The sequence below is a fragment of the Cotesia glomerata genome, linkage group LG4, assembly GCF_020080835.1.
Source record: "Cotesia glomerata isolate CgM1 linkage group LG4, MPM_Cglom_v2.3, whole genome shotgun sequence".
NCBI classification, from domain to species: Eukaryota; Metazoa; Arthropoda; class Insecta; order Hymenoptera; family Braconidae; genus Cotesia; species Cotesia glomerata.
In genome coordinates, this window is record NC_058161.1 from 4,960,468 (window position 1) to 4,976,045 (window position 15,578).

At 28.1% G+C, this 15,578-nt stretch overlaps 3 protein-coding genes across 3 annotated transcripts; 1 reads left to right on the top strand and 2 right to left on the bottom strand.

Moving 5' to 3' along the window:
• Positions 1-360: 360 nt before the first annotated feature.
• Positions 361-9,348, bottom strand: LOC123264287. The gene is made up of 4 exons (XM_044727511.1): positions 8,929-9,348; positions 2,095-8,580; positions 1,404-1,620; positions 361-1,329 (listed from the first exon to the last, which is right to left on the bottom strand). Coding segments are annotated over exons 1-4 (7,293 nt in total). The 5' UTR covers positions 8,930-9,348; the 3' UTR covers positions 361-740.
• An 859-nt stretch (positions 9,349-10,207) lies between these two features.
• On the top strand, positions 10,208-12,135 carry LOC123264299 (transcription initiation factor TFIID subunit 9-like). The gene is made up of 3 exons (XM_044727534.1): positions 10,208-10,480; positions 10,546-10,995; positions 11,468-12,135. Exons 1-3 carry the CDS (start codon positions 10,342-10,344, stop codon positions 11,605-11,607), a joined length of 729 nt encoding a protein of 242 aa, XP_044583469.1. The 5' UTR covers positions 10,208-10,341; the 3' UTR covers positions 11,608-12,135.
• An 18-nt stretch (positions 12,136-12,153) lies between these two features.
• Positions 12,154-15,283, bottom strand: LOC123262969 (RNA polymerase-associated protein LEO1-like). The gene is made up of 4 exons (XM_044725480.1): positions 15,195-15,283; positions 14,666-14,857; positions 13,123-13,355; positions 12,154-13,060 (listed from the first exon to the last, which is right to left on the bottom strand). The coding sequence occupies exons 2-4, from the start codon at positions 14,828-14,830 to the stop codon at positions 12,154-12,156; spliced, it is 1,305 nt and encodes a 434-aa protein (XP_044581415.1). The 5' UTR covers positions 14,831-14,857; positions 15,195-15,283.
• Positions 15,284-15,578: the final 295 nt, after the last annotated feature.

The window sequence follows — 15,578 nt, forward strand, 5'->3', positions numbered from 1 at the left end:
AAACATTTGACTTGTAGAAAATTGAAAAATTTGAAGTGCAATTTTTAAAAATATTTTCAACCAATCAATTATAATAAAAAAATGCTTCTAAAACTTTTCACACTTATAATTTTTATTAATTTTCACGAGAGCAATTTTTTTATTAAATTTTGTCTATAATAATTTCATTGTTATAAAATTATAAAAGTATTTCTAATGTCTGTCAACTTCAGTATCATTATAATTTAATTAATGAAAAAAATTGAAAAAATTTTTTTATTTTCTTGAAGAAATATTTGTGATAATATTCTTCAATGAAGAAATAAATTGAAGAGATATAGAAAGAATAAAAAAAAATAGCAATAGCTTGCTTATAACCAGTAAAAAATTTATTTTTAATCAGTACATAGACAAATATTAAAATTATTTATCTTCAGTTAAAAACAATTATAATGGATTTATCTGTAACCTTCATACATTATCATTTTATCGAGTTGTATTATCCATATTTGATACTAGACAACCATTTACAACAACTCAACTTATGCATAAAAGTTATAAGAATACAAAATCCATCATTTTAATTTTTAAAACATTTAATTATAAAATACTATTGTGAAAATACAAAAATAGCAACTGTTTATTGGTAACATTAAAATACTGTGTAATATTTAACTATGACTATTAAGATATTTGTCCGGAACAATATTTTAAATTTTGTTAAAAAATAATCTTAAATTAAATAAAAGTTCCACCATTGATTATTTATCAATCAACTTATTAGCACTAATAGCGCAGTAAGTTCGGAATCGATACATTACAAATTTCTTGACGGCTTTTGTTAAATTGTGGCTGAGATCGAAAGGATCTTGAACGCCCATTGCCGAATCGGATCGGAAACCGTCGACCTTTTTACGATTTTTCTTCATGTAATTTATGTAAGGCCCCATTTCTTCAGGTAAATTTGTCATTTTTTTAGGCACAAGAAAATCGATTTTTTTTACCGGTCGACCCAGAAGCGGGCAGATAATATTATTTCTGTAATCGAATCCAGCGCACATAATAAAAAATCCGTACAACAGATCCTTAAAACTATAATCAATAATATCAGGTAGCTTAAAATCTTTGGTCACTTTGGTTTCCCAACCACCAACCATACGTGACTCTCCTTCAGTTTTCATCAACTCTGCAACGCTTGGTAAGATAAACTTTGTTTGCAAATAATAAATTACCATCCAAGAAATGGCATAGCTGCGAATTTCATCTTGACCATTAAGGTTGCAAGCATCTATCCAGTATCTCATGAACAAAATGAGTTTTTTGCACATCGGATACTTGTCAACGTATAATCTGAAGTAAAAAAAAAATTGTTAATTGACATTGAAATAATATAAAAGAATTATAAAATAAAAATTTTCACTTACTTGACTAATTTGGTGTTTTCAGTTGTTAGACCGTTTGTAAATGATAAATCGCAATCGATACTTGTAATATTATGAGTCAGTTTAATTATTGGAATTCTGGATGTAGTAATTGTTTTTTTGATTGTCCAGATTTCTTTTTTCTTCTTCAATAAACTTTCAATTTTTGTCAATACATTCAATACATCATCAAATTCAGTTCCTTCGTAATAATGGTCATCTATAATATAAAAAAAATTTTTATTAGAAATAAAATTTTGTCAGTAATAAAAAACAAATATGATACTGAAATTAACAGACATCTGTCAGTTTTTTAATTTCTATAACAATTAAATTATTTAAAAAAAAATTTGAATGAAAAAATTGTGAAAACTAATTTAGCAAATATTTAATAATTTTTTAAACTTTTCTAACAAATAAATTAAGGCAAAAAAATGAGAAAAAAAATTGACGTCGAAATTTGAAAAAGTTAAAAATGCAATTTTTTGGACCAAATTTTTTTGTTAAATAAAATTGATGGTGAAGAAACTGCTTACTTTAATATCATAAAAAATTCCACGTCTAAAAATTGTAAATGTAAATTTTTTAAAGTATTTTTTTTTTACCATAATTGATTTTTTTTTAATTAAAAAATTTTTCAGTATCATAAAAAAAATTACAAAAAAAAAAAATGAAAATTAAATAAATTACTTACAACAATCAATGAAGATATCAAGATCACTGCTCATGGATGCAAGTCCAGTGATTCGAGAACCAAATGGATACATTTGAGCATCTCCATAATTATTAATTGTTATTTTCAAATCTTTTAACAGCAACTGCTCTTCATTTTTTCTTGTAGCTTCATTACTTTCCAACTTTGTTAATTGACTTTTCAATTTTTCTTCCGCGTTAACCACCAATTCCTCAGTAAGTTTCGGAAGTTGTGATATGAAATATGAATTTTTATCACGATAAAATTTATGAAACTGACAATCCGAATGATAAGTAAAAGTATTCTTGAATCCATAATAAAGTATACCACATGTAGGACAAAAATCGAAAATAAGATTTTCAAATCTAATAAAATTCTGCAACTTTTTATTATGAGACTCTGATTTGAAATGATGACAAAATTTATGTTCAAGATTAAATTTACTGTTGCAAATCACACACCAGTATTTCTGAATATTAAACCAATTGCGTTCTAGCCTTGCGAAAAAATTACTTATAAATTGCTGCAAATTCTCGCTCAATTTTTCTTTTTTATCCTGATGCCTTTCCGAGTTTATATGAAACTTCAAGGATTCGACGTTGTTAGGAATAGTCGCAGGCTTAGCAGGATTACAAACAAAGCAACAAACATGTCGATCGCTTTTATCCTCCATCATCTCACGGGCCAATTCAAAATCACTCAGCTCCCTTGGATAACTTTTAAATTTCATGTGATCTTGAACCATTTGTGTCACAGAGTACGAGTGTTCAATGCTTCGAAAATGTTCATAGACGATTCGCGAAGAATACTCCACATTTTTGCGACATATCATACAGTAAATTTCATCTTTGTTCATGATACAAATTCTGTTTAAACTTACTTGGATCACATTGCGTATTTCTTCATTCATTTCATAAATATCCAGTTCATTAGAGCTGTTATTTTCATCAACATCTAGATCATCTATCTTAATTTTTCTAAAACGCCTTCCTGGACCTTTTTTATCTTTCTTATCATCCTTTTTTTTATCTCGTTTCTTCTTCTTTTTCAATGAAGCATCCTTGTCGGATTTCTTATCACCAGTTTTCGCCTGTTCTTTAATTTCTGCAAGTCTTCTGCCATCCAAAAAGTTCAAAACAGGTTGCCCAACACTTTCGTTCTTAAGAACTAGAACTTTTTCAGACTGTAACTTCGCTGAAGCCATCAACTTATCCATGTCTTCATCAGTAAATAGCTGCCAAAAATGGCGGGATAAATGGACGTGTAAGATATTACGGGACCTGATTTTAAGATTGCAAACACAGCAGTAGAAAAATTCATTTCTTGTATCATTGTACTTGTAAATATTGCATGATAAAATGTTTGAAGAATCATATTTACTTTTTTGCTGCTTTTTTGAAGATTTTTTAGCACTCGATTTTTCTTCTGCTACTGAAGTAGTTTTCAATTCATTAACAACACTTTTATGTTTACTTTGTTTTTTTGGAGATTCTTCAGCTGCTGATTTTTCTTCTGCTATTAAATTAGTTTTTAATTTATCAAGACCACTTTTATGCGTATAATTACCAAAATGATATAAGATGGTTTGATAGTTACTAATTTTGAGATTGCATGAGTAACAATTTAACGTGGACTTATCAAATGGAAAAACATTGTTTCGTACAAACTCTTCAAAATTATTATTTGATACCTTATCACAGACTTTAATGAATAATTCTTTCTTGTGCTCTATTTTCTTCTTGTGATACCTACTATCTATGTGTGCCATAGCATCACATTTTGGGAGATATATTTCACACAAATTGCAAAAACAATTTTTCTTGTGAAGAAAGATTGAATTCTTAAATAATTCAAGAAACTGACTTTGAGTTATCGGCAACTCGCTAGAAGAAGTTTTAGTTACGGAAGAAGTAGCTATTGGATTATGCTTAGCCTTATGTTCTTCACTCTCTACATGCCCTTCTATCATTTTTTTTACTCCAACCAATTTATCGCATGTAAAACATTTCAATACAGGGTCAGTGCAACTAAAAATACCATTTCTTACGCACAATTCGGTGTAAAAAAAATTATTTTTAGTTTTTTTATCTTTGTAATTATTCTTGGGAAGATTAAGATGTTTTGGAATTTTAATGTGCACCATTACTTTAGAAGATGACAATTTAGTACAACACAGATGACAGTAATAATCTTCGGAGCGCTTTTCAATAAAATTTTCAAAGTATTGGTCAAAATCTTCTTTCGTTTCTGGTAATCCAATTGTCGTGTCTGCATTTTTATCTTCACTTGCGACTAAGATAGCTGATTTTATTTCATCAAGTACATATTTATGAGTATTTTTATGACAATTACCATTTATGTGTTCTTCAGCACTAATGTACCCAACTATTCTGCACTTGCATGATAAGCATTCTAATGTCAGTGAATTGAGTTGAAAAACATTATTCCGAACTAGCAGTTCACAAAAATTTGGCGTATACAAAACTGTGTGCTCGGTAATACCGTTCTCTTGTCTTTTTTTTATATGGATTGGATCATTTATATGCAATAACATTAGAACTGATGACAGAAAAGCATTTTTACATAGACAACAATAATAAAATTTATCAAATATGCAAATAAAATTTTTGAAGCAATTTAAAAATTGATCTTCCAATTTTAAATTAGATATTGACTGATGATTATTAATATTTTTTCCTTCTGTAGATCCAGTGCTCTGATAAATTTCAATATTTTTGTTGTTGTTCAAAGAATATTGTGTACTCACTGGAACAATTTTTGTTGATGTCTTTTTAATTGAGTTAACTTTAAAATTTTTTTTGTGTTTTTTACTCGCAACATGCTGTTCTACTTCAATCATTGTAAAAAAATTTTTTTTGCAGGAAAAGCATTGGAATTCGGTGGAACTGTAACAAAAAATACTATTTCTTACACATAATTCACTGTGATATAAATTACTTTGGATCTTTGTGTCGATATACTGATTCGTTGCGATGTTACGGTGTTTTGGAACTTCCATGTGCGCTGATGCTTCAAGCCAAGTTGACAGAGTAATATAACACAAATGACAGTAGTAATATTCTTGACGTTTTTCAATAAAATTTCCGAAATACTTTGCAAAATCATCTTTCGAATCCGGTAACGAGATTTGCGGCCCTGAATTTTTATCTTTACTTCCGATGGGAATTAACGCGCCCATTATAGCAGCCATAAATTTAATATTATTTTTATGCCATTCACTACCAATGTGATCTTCAGCAGTTGAGCAGTCTGTAATAGAACACTCACATGATAAACATTTAATTGCAAGTGAATCGAACTGAAAAATATTATTCCGGATAAGTAATTCATAAAAATTTGGTAAGTATAAAACTTTGTGCTTACTAATACCAGTTTCTTGTCTTTTTTCTTCTAAAAGATTTTGATGATGTAAATCATTTATATGTGACAAAATCGAAGATGCCAGGAAATTTTTTTTACACAAATTACAGCGATAAGAATTGTTCCATATAAATATAAAATTTTCATAAAAGATTAAATAATTATTTTCTATATCACATATCTTTATCAATTTTATAGTATCATCAATTTTTTCACTAACTCTTGGCATAATATTTTGATTAATTTCAATTTTTTTTTCATTGGAAATACAACTTGGTGCTTGAAGTGGAAGAGCTTTATTTATTTTAACGTCAGTGATCGGTTCAACTGAACTAGTTTTGGATTGAGATAGAATTGTGTTTTGTTGCCTGCATTCTCGATTCATTTTGTGCGCCTCACTCTTTACATGCTTTTCTATGTTTTCCTTGTTTTCAACCAAATTATCGCAAGTAAAACATTTCAATCCAGGAGCAGTGTGACAAAAAATACCATTTCTTACACACAATTCGGTGTAAAAAATTTTTTTTCGAACTTTATATGCATCTTTGCAATTATTAATGGCAAAATTGTAATGCTTTCGACTTTTAATGTGCTCCATTACTTCAGAAGATGATAAATTACTACAACAAAGATGGCAATAGTAATCTTCCGAGCGCTTTTCAATAGAATTTTTATAATATTTAGCGAATTTTTTCTTTGTTTCTGGTAATACAACCGCCGCGTCTGTACATTCATCTTCAGTTTCAAGTGAAATAGATGATTTCATTTCATTAAGTATAGATTTATGAGTAATTTTATGTTTCTTACCATTTATGTGTTCTTCAGCACTAATGTACCCACTTATTCTGCACCCGCACGATATACATATTACTGTCAGTGGATTAAGTTGAAAAACATTGTTCCGAACAAGAGATTCATAAAATTTCGGCATATGCAAAAATTTATGCTCACTTATCCCGTACTTCTGTCTTCTTTCTTCCAAAAGATTTATATGGCTTGAATCAAGTATATGTACGAACATTGAAGACGAAGAAGAAAATGTCTTTTCACACAAATTACAAAAATAGTTACTTTTACTAACAAGAATAAAATTTTCAAAGCATTTTAAAAATCGGTTTTCCAAATCACGTTCGGGTATCAATTGATCGTTTTTAATAATTAGTTTTTCTGCTGAAGATTTAGAATTCTTGATTGCAGTTTTTGGACTTTGGTTGTCACTGCTTGGACCATTTAGTATAATACCAGTTTCATGTCCTGGAGTTTTTATATGACTCTCTACCACTTTCTTCGGCATTTTACCGCTTTTGCATGCAAAACATTTTACCTTTTTGTGAGTTAGTCCAAAAATACTATTTCTTATGGACAATTCGTAGAAATATAACGTATACTTAGGCTCTTTAAATACTTTTGGTTTTTCATTCCATAAAAGCTTACAATGTTCCAATGTCTCGATATGCGTAATTACTGTAATTGATGATGTAAAAGAAGACTGACACAAGTGGCAGTAATAGTTTGTATGGCCTTTTTCAATAAAATTTTTAAAGTAAACAGCTACATCAGTTTTTGATTCCGGTAACAATCGTGGCTTACGTTCAACAGGTGCTTCTATCAAAATATCATTAGGTTCATGAACGTTTCTGTGTAATGGACTGTTGATATGCTCTTCGGCACTATTATAATATGGTATTACAGTCTGGCAAGTGAAACATTTTAATTTTGTTAAGTCATGAGGAAAAATATTATTAGATATGAGTAATTCCATGAAAATTGGCATATAAGGTGCTTTATATCCATTAGACCATGTTTTTTTTTGTTCTTGTAATAACCAATATTTGTGATCCGATTCATCAAGATGCGCCGATATAGACGATAAAGATGAGAAGCTTTGTACACACAAATTACAATAATAAAAGTCGTCACCAATATAAATGTAGTTTTCAAAAAAACGAAGAATCAAATTTTCTAATTTCGTCCAATTGATTATAGATTTTAAATTAGAGAGTGCTAAGTCTGCCTCTTCTTTTATTGCAAGTTTTTCGAAATAAATTTTCAGCTCATTAGAAGGAGAGACAACTTCAATTTTCTCTGGAGATTTATTACTTTCAATGTCCTCGTTATCAGAATTATTATCATTAAGTTTTGGGTCTGCTAGGTCTGCCTCTTCTTTTATTGCAGGTTTTTTGGAATAAATTTTCAACTCATTAGAAGGAGAGACAACTTCAATTTTTTCTGGAGATTTATTACTTTCAATGTCCTCGTTATCAGAATGATTATCATTGAGTTTTGAGTCTCTAAAAGTAGATCCGTAACCTGAGCTTGTAGATACCCGAGACTCTGAATTAGAAATTCCAGCAGAGTCATCGCTTGTAGAGTTTTTTGGATCACTTATTTTTAAATCTTTAAGAAGCAAACTCATGGAATCATCCAAAGATAAAACGGGATGGATGTTATTATTCTTCAAATTTTTCTTGTGAGTTTTATCAGTAAAATGTTCATAAACAGCATTGTATTCCTCAAAAATAATATTACATGCCAAACATCGAGCTCGTGAAGCTCCGTTGGAAAAAATGTAATGGTCAATTGCTTCTCTACAAAATCTAATTTTCAAACGTGCTTCATCGACATTTTCTTTAATAATGTTCTTCAAACGAATTCGATGCTTTGAAAGCTCAATGTGCCTCAATGCCATGCACCAACTATTGAGTTCTTTATCGCATAAGAGGCAGTTATAAACTTCTTTTGTGGGCTTGACAAAATTTATGAAGTACGAAATTGGTTCATTAGGTGGTCTGTACCATGGAATCAATTTATGTGTTTTAGCAGCGTGTTTTTTAAATGAACTTATTAAAATCTCATTGTTACATAGCTTGCATTTGACACGTCCCGCTGATGACTCTTCAAAATTATTTAAAAAATAGTGGAGTTGTGACTTATGTTGGTAGCTGACCTTGTGCTCCTTCCAAATTTGTTTAACATTACATATATAACAATGTAATAATTTATCGTCATCTATCTGGGACTCACCGGTTATATATTCAGGATATTTTTGGGATTCAGACGTCATTTGTCCGTCTGATTGTTTTCCGCTTTGAATTTCGGGATTCACTGTAAAATAAATTAAATTAATAAATTTTAAAAAAGTGTAAGTTGAGGTAATTACTAGGAAAAATAATTTTTTTTTTAATTAAAGTAAAAGATAAAAATAGAAATTAACCTAAGAAATTTCAGAAAATTTATTTATTAAGTTTTAGGGCCAGTTTTTTAATCTAGGAATTTTATTTTTAATCTAGGAAAAACTGGTTCTTAGAAAATATCACATATATTTTTTTTTTAATAAATGAACTTGAGATTTTAGTAAAATTCTGAACAGTTGTCAAGTTTCAATAGAAATAATTTTAAAAATAGACTTATCACTTATAAACTAAATTATTGGATAGCAATTTTAATACTTACTCTTTTAAATCAATGATATTTTTAGATTTTTATCAATCAAAATAAAATAACAAAACGTAAGTAAATTTGTACATAACTGTATTTTTAATTATATTAAAAATATTCCAAGCTCAGAATTGTTTTGCAAGTATTAATGTATTAAGACAGAACAATTGAGCATCGCTCTATCAAAGTGACTCAGCGACATAATGCGGGAATTCCAGTTCTTCAGAGTTATTATTTTCGTATAAATATACAAATGAATTTTACTGGCTTTTTTTTATCATTATTGTAAAACGATGACCTTGGTGTTTGTTTTGACTTCCAATACCCAACCACGTGTTGCGACACAGACACAGTAGAGGTTTATAAACATTTGAGTTTTGCTTAAACTTAAGGTTGGTTTTCAGTGACTACGTGATTATCTCTGTTGTCAACGGAGATCTAGACTACAAGAATGTCTACGACGGAATTTAAATAAATGATAAGATAAGATAAGATATATTATAAGATTAACAACTTCTTTGCTGATATTTTTGCCGACACATTTTTTAAATTTTATATCAAACTATCAAACGGCTGATATGTCAATTGTTCTCTTTGTATCGCTCCGCGCTTAAAACTAAAAAAAAATCACACTGAAGTTAACAGACATTCAAAATTTTTTTAGAATATTTAGAACCAATGAAATTTATTATGAAAAAAAAAATCTATATTTAAAAATTAAAAAAAAAAAAATTATTAGTGGAAATTTTAAAAAGCACTTTTATTATTGTAATTAATTTGTTATAAGAATTAAAACAATTGACAGTTGTCGGCTAACTTCAGTATCATAAAATAAATGATGCTGAAATTAGATGAAAATTAAAGTAGCAGATATTCAATCATTTTTAGAATTTTTTTAAGAAATAAATTAGTGCAAAAAAAATTGATATGTAACAATTGTAAAAAATTAAAAATACAATTTTTTAAAAATCATTTTTTAGAAGAAATTTTTTTGTTAAATAAAATTTAACTTGACTGCTAACTTTAATGTCATTGAAATTAGCAAACATTTAAAATTTTATTTTCATTACAAAGCAGTAATAAAAAATAAATAATTTATAAAAATTTCCACCTGTAATTCTTTTAAATTTCTAGAAGTCTAATTTTTTTATTAATATTAAAAAAAAATTAATTTAGTTGTCATGAAAATCCAAAAAATTGACAGTTGTTGACGAGATTAGCACGAAGCGCCATCTAAAAATTGTGGAGATTATTTTTACCGACCTCTGGAAGCTTAAAAATAAAGATAAAAAAATATGGACGCGTAAATAAAAATAATGAGGTAAATAAAACAATTTAAGCAAGTGTTAGTGTCAGAATAATTAATTATAATTGCTGTTTGTTGTTCAATAAACAATTACAATAATTATAAATAATTAAAAAAATAAAATGGCGGAAAAAACAAAGACTGCTAGTCATGTGAAGCATGTGCCTAAGGATGCACAGGTTATAATGTCAATAATTAAGGACATGGGGATTGAACAATATGAACAAAAAGTTATCAATCAACTACTTGAATTTACTTACCGTAAGTATTAACTTGTTTAATTAATTTTTTTTTATTAAGTGTGATCTCAAGTTGTTTTTATTTAGGCTACATTACATGTACCCTGGATGACAGTAGGATCTACGCTAGCCATGCGAAAAAGAAATTTATTGACCTAGATGACGTTAGATTAGCTGTAAAAATGCAGCTGGAGAAAACTTTCACTAATCCACCGCCAAGAGACGTTTTGCTGGAGGTCGCTAGGGCTAAGAATAACATTGCGTTGCCGTTTGTCAAGCCGAATAATGGACTCAGGTTGCCGCCAGATCGTTACTGTTTGATAGCAGCTAATTATAAGTTGAAGCCTACCTTAAAGAAACCTGTTGGTAAGCCGATTCACACGATAGTCGGCAATAATTTGGTCAGTGGGCAGTCCAGAGTTAGAGTTGATTCCAATAAAACTGGTCTCTCGGTTGTTAAGAGGCCTGGAACTCTTACAACTATTGCTAGGACGCAGACTATATCTGTTCCTAAGCCTGTTTTTAAAATTTCAACTGGTAAATATTGAATGATACTGAAATTGAGAGACATCTGATTATTTTTAGAAATTTTCAAACTAATAAATTGTAGCCAAAAAAATTTATTTGAAAAATTTCATCTTTAGAAGATTAAAAAAATTACAAGTACAATTTTCTATAAATAATTTTCTAGATCTAATTTATTATTAAAAAAAAATTATCAAGTGTCTACCAATTTGAATTTCATAAATATTGATGAAAATTAAGTTAGCCGACGTTTAAAAACTTTGAGAAATTTTTTTTTTATTGAAAAAAATATTACAAAAAAATAAAAAAAAATTTTCATTTGTAAAAAATTTGAAAAACTATAAGTGCAATTCTTTAAAAATATTTTTTAGTTCTAATTTAATAAATAAAAAAAAAATTAAAAACGTCGGCTAACTTTTATAACATAAATATTGATGTTTTATTATTTGATTTTAAATTTTATTTATTATGTCTATTTCTGCAGCTGGTTCCAATTTACCAAGTGGTCAAACTACAACAGTTAAACCTAAAATCCCAATAGCAACCAGCCAACCAATGTCTTCTACTTCTATGGATGATAGCTTAAAAAGAAAACGAGAAGACGACGAACACGAAATTCCATAAAATTATTTTTAAGGTAAAATATACTGGTAATTATTAATGGTTTATTATGCGTAATTATTTTGTTAATTAATAAAAATTTACTAATAAAATATTTTGCTTATTGAAATATTTTTTTCTTGCAAATGTATATTGTAGGGTAACAGTACCATTTGTGATCTTTGTATCTAAATTAATATACAAATCATTCTATAAATGTTATAGTATGATAAATAAAATTTATATGATTGTAGACGTAAATTTGATAAAAATAGAATTCTTTATCTATCAATCTGAGTTTTAAGTAAAAAACTGGTACTTATAGTCTATAAAATTTCCCGTTAATTACAAGTTACAGTAATGTAATATTTAAAAAGTAGAAGTATAATTAATAATATTATTTTGATATATAATTACGTAATTTAAATGTAAAAATGTACATCAAACACCTAGAATGTTTAATAATATTTTCAAAAGTTCATATCTTTGTTCCATTAAACAATGCCAACATATATATTTGTAATGCTAAGCAATAAAAATTAAAATTTATAATATAAATTTTTATTTTTACTAATAAGTTTGTTGATATTCATAATTATTATTTAATTCTCCTTTCAATTCACTTTTAATTTTTTTTTTAATCGACTCATCTTTTCCATCATTATTTAATTCTTCATTCATATTAAATTCTTCTTCACTCTTTAAATCAATTCCCTTAATCGATTCGTTTTTATCTAAATTATCCATAATTTTTCCATTATCATTTAATTCTTTAAATTCACTTTTAATTTCTTCTTTACTCAACTCATTTTTTCCCTCATCATTTAATTTTTCATTCATATTAAGTTCTTCCCCTTTTAAATCAATTCCCTTAATCAATTCGTTCTTATCTAAATTATCCTTAATTTTATCCACATTTTCTCCATTATCCTCTACATCAATTTCTTTTTTATCAGCGTCACCAATGTCTCCACTTTCACCCTTATTTTCTTCCTCTTGACCTACTTCTTCCCCGACTTTTTCCGCCTGACCTAATTCCTCTCTTTCATTGGCATCTCCATCAATTTCCTCATTTCCATCCACTCCTTCCTCTTCTTCATCAGTTTCTTCAATTTCTCCATTATCCGTTTCACCCTCCTCGTCATCCGAATACTCTCCCGCTTCAGTTTCACTCAATTCCGTCGCAGTATACTCTCCATCAATTACCGAATCCCGATTAGTTTGCTCGCTCCTATCTTCGTCGTACTCCGTAATAGGAATCCTAACTTCTAGCTTCGGGTTTTCTTCACCCTTCTGCGAGTCATTAACCGAGCCCCTGTCTCCTGGAGCTTTTTCCTGAGAAGTTTGCGAATTTAATGATCGATTTTCTGAAGTCTTTGAAGTGATACTTCTTCGATCTTTTTTATCTTCTTTATTCGCCTTCGGCTTCGTAAAAGAAATTCTGTACTCTTCTGGTAAATCTTCTTCTCCGTACAATCTAAAATAAAAAATAAAAAATTTTAACATAACTCAAATTTTACTTTATAAAAAAAAAATTACCTATCAGAAAAATATATACGACGGATTCTACAATTCGCATTGATTTGTAATCTAGTTGTTTCTCTGTAAACAGTTCCATATGCTATTTTCACCAATTCTACCATGTTTAGTTGAATTTGATTCCATCCACATCCTAATCCCATCGGCATTGTCGTACTAAAAGGTCTTATTTTAGTCTTACTTTGGAAATTACTCAATTTAAATCTTCTATGCATGCCGTCTTCATCTAAAATCTTAAATTATTTATTTTCATTAATTTAATTAAATATAAAATAATAAAAGTATAATTTCCCAGACGAAATGGAAGTAGATTTTCTATTCAAATAAAATCACAATACTGATTATTGATAATTTAAACACTAACGCATAGCAATTGAGAGAAAACATAAATGAACACGATACTGGAGTTAACTGATAACTCTAAATTTTTTTTAATTTTTATAACAAATAAATTACAAAAAAAAATGTTTTAAAAAATTTCCACTAATAGTTTTTTTTTTAATTTTCACGTATGGAATTTTTTTATTAAATTTTTTTCATAATTATTTCATTGTTATAAAATTCTAAAAAAATTGTTAATGTCATTTAACTTCAGTAACAAAATGTAGAAAGAAATGCAAAAATAAAATTTCATCAAATGAATGGGAAGATATAAAATTTTTTTTTTTTTTAAATATACTATGCATATATAGATAAATAATTACTAAGAGCTTATTTAATAAATTTTCAGATGCAGCTCATAGGAATTTAATAATTTATCGAATAGAATAATAATTGCGCTAAAAATCAATAAAATCAACAATTTTTCCAAATTTTAAAACTTTTAAATTGCTGTCATTTTGAAACTTATTGATCTAGAAAAATAAATAGCTATGTAAATTGAAGCTTATTTAATGAACTTTCAAATAAAATTTACATCAAGTTATTAAGGTATCGCATTTAATAGTTATTGCAGGGAGAGACATTAAAAGTTAAAATTTTTCTTAATTTAAAAAAATGTATAATTGCTGTAATTTATAAACTAATCGGCCAATTTTGTTCATCTTCAAACTAAACCTTGGAAATCGTCCAAAAAATATCTAAGGTAAAAGATCCAGTTATTGACACTGGCCTAATTATTGACACTTGCAATTTTAGCCTAATTAAAAAAAAAAAAAAAAAAAAATTAACTCTAATAAATTAATTTTCGAATTATAAATTTTAAGATAATTGATTTTTTGGGAACATTTTATTTTTTTAATTAGGTTAAAATTGCAAGTGTCAAAAAACTAGGCCAGTGTCAATAACTGGGTCTTTTACCTTATAGTATGTTTAATGAAGATTCTTTAAAAATTATGTGAGTTATCGTATATTAAAATATATTTATATATAAATTTTTGAGTTAGTGGTATTTTTTGAACCAGCTGAGCTGAGTCAGGAAACAGCAAGATTTTTTAAAAGTTGAGATATAACTTTTAAATTATAATCTTTAATAAAGATAAGTATAATTTTTAGATTTCTATAAAATCTACTATAATAATAAAATAAAATAAATTAATTATACCGTAATTTCCATTGTGAAATATCTCTTCATATTCTTCAGCAATATAACAATAAAAGGATGAGAAATTCCCAAACTCGCTGATTGATTTTTCGGGGAATAAATATACGCAGTAGATACATTAGTTCCTGCAATTTCCACCGCCAGTGAATTTATTTCATTATCCATTACTCTTCTAACGAACCCATTCCTCACCTGAAAAACCAAATAATTAATCAATAGCATCATCATAAGGAAAAAAAAATATTTCGTCAATCAATCACTAGAACATTTCTGAGTAAAAACAATAAAAGTATCTGACATGCATGTCCCATAGCTCTAGGGGTGACTTCCCACAGCCGTACAAAATAGACAAAGGCCCTTTTGGGCATTTATCACGAAACATTTATCAAAGCACACTCAGAGAATTGACAGAAAAATAAATAAAATTTCTGACAATAAATAAAACTTCAATTGTTTTATTAATTTTCTTTTATACAAACCCAATAAGCTTCACAGTGAAACTTAAAAAAACAAAAAGATTCGACCTAACCTATCTATCTGTCACTCATAAGTTTATTAATTCGTCGTCTTTCCTTGTCCGTCACGAATTCTGGCACGATGAGGGCTTCTGGAGGAAACCCGACGCTGAAAACTCTATCAATCCTGACACTTGACAACGCGTAGGGCTGCATCATAGCGATGTGATGAATCTCGCGGTTTATTTGTCTCGTTATTTGCTTCTTTGTTTTGTGAACGCGTCTTCGGCATTTTATGTAACTAAAAACCAAAATTTAGATTGAATAATCAAATTAATTATGAATCTGCAATTAAATCAAGGTAAATATATATAGTACTAAGGTAAATTATTGAGCCCGGTATAACTTGGATTAATTGAGACATCGCTTCGATATAATTCGGGAAATTGCTTCATAAA